This window comes from Ceratina calcarata, unplaced genomic scaffold (assembly GCF_001652005.2).
Source record: "Ceratina calcarata isolate Rehan_Ccalc_2016 unplaced genomic scaffold, ASM165200v1 scaffold574.2, whole genome shotgun sequence".
NCBI lineage: Eukaryota > Metazoa > Arthropoda > Insecta > Hymenoptera > Apidae > Ceratina > Ceratina calcarata.
The window spans coordinates 15,794-16,701 of record NW_017176951.1 but is presented as its reverse complement, the minus strand read 5'-3'; the positions used below and the strand labels follow the sequence as shown (position 1 = coordinate 16,701).

At 34.3% G+C, this 908-nt stretch overlaps 1 protein-coding gene across 4 annotated transcripts in view; it reads right to left on the bottom strand.

The window, feature by feature from the left end:
- LOC108629554 (FERM domain-containing protein 3-like) overlaps positions 1-908 on the bottom strand; it is a 13,241-nt gene that overhangs the window by 1,750 nt on the left and 10,583 nt on the right. Inside the window, exons 4-5 of one of the 4 annotated variants that reach the window (XM_026817400.1) lie at positions 507-659; positions 293-307 (exon numbers count right to left, since the gene is read on the bottom strand). In XM_026817400.1, coding sequence (XP_026673201.1) covers positions 293-307; positions 507-659 — 168 coding nt within the window. The other 3 variants (XM_026817403.1, XM_026817402.1, XM_026817401.1) reach the window with 3 other exon arrangements.

Genomic DNA, 908 nt, shown 5'->3' with positions numbered 1-908 from the left:
TTCAAGTTTCTCATTCCACAAATTAAATTAGATAAAAATTCATAATATTCGCAAATTTCAAAGGAGTATTCCTCGATATACGATTTTAAATATTTTTGTAAATAAAATTTCGTGCTTCTGGAGGATAGAAATTGCTAAAGTGTAATTCTTTCTCACTCGAAATGCAACTACATGCAGTAAATAGCAAAGAGGTCTCCTCAAGCAAAAAGTCCTAGTTAATGACTGGAATTATTGCCTCATTCGTGTCAAATTTTTTACGACCGTAACTATTAGAGCGAATGAGTCGACTCACCTTTGTCCTCACGTCCTGAACGAGGCCAGCGGTGGAAAATAAGACAATTAGTCAATCGTTAACCGCACGGTAAGCGTATCGTCTGTCAAGTATTTTCAACGTCGTTCGTCAACTATATCTTGTAATCGAATAATAGTTAACTTGATACATTCGAATGCACTGTGAAAAGTTGGTCTTAGTCTCGAATCTTCTTATTTTCCAGACAAATGCTTACCTCGCTTATCGTTAAATGTACAATAAACATCTTCCCCTCGTAGTTGATTTTTTGAACCTCCGGCCAGCGGAAATGATGCGTTTTGCGAGATCCCTCGAACGTCAGAATACCGCAATGATTAATACCGAGATACACCTGCGCACCCTTTTGGTCCTGAAAATTCAGACAGTTTCCTTATTCTTATCAGATTTCATACAATTATATAAGTGCAAATCTTTTTGCCAACGATAATAGATAAGATATTTTCAAAAATGTGGGCACAACTTTGGAGATAAATTTAGTATGTTAAAATAAGAAAAAGAGTTTATATGAACATTTATACCTGATTATGATTTTGCTTCTGCGAATTATAACTGTTTTTATGTGAAACCTGTTATTTAATCATTTTCAATTCATTTAATT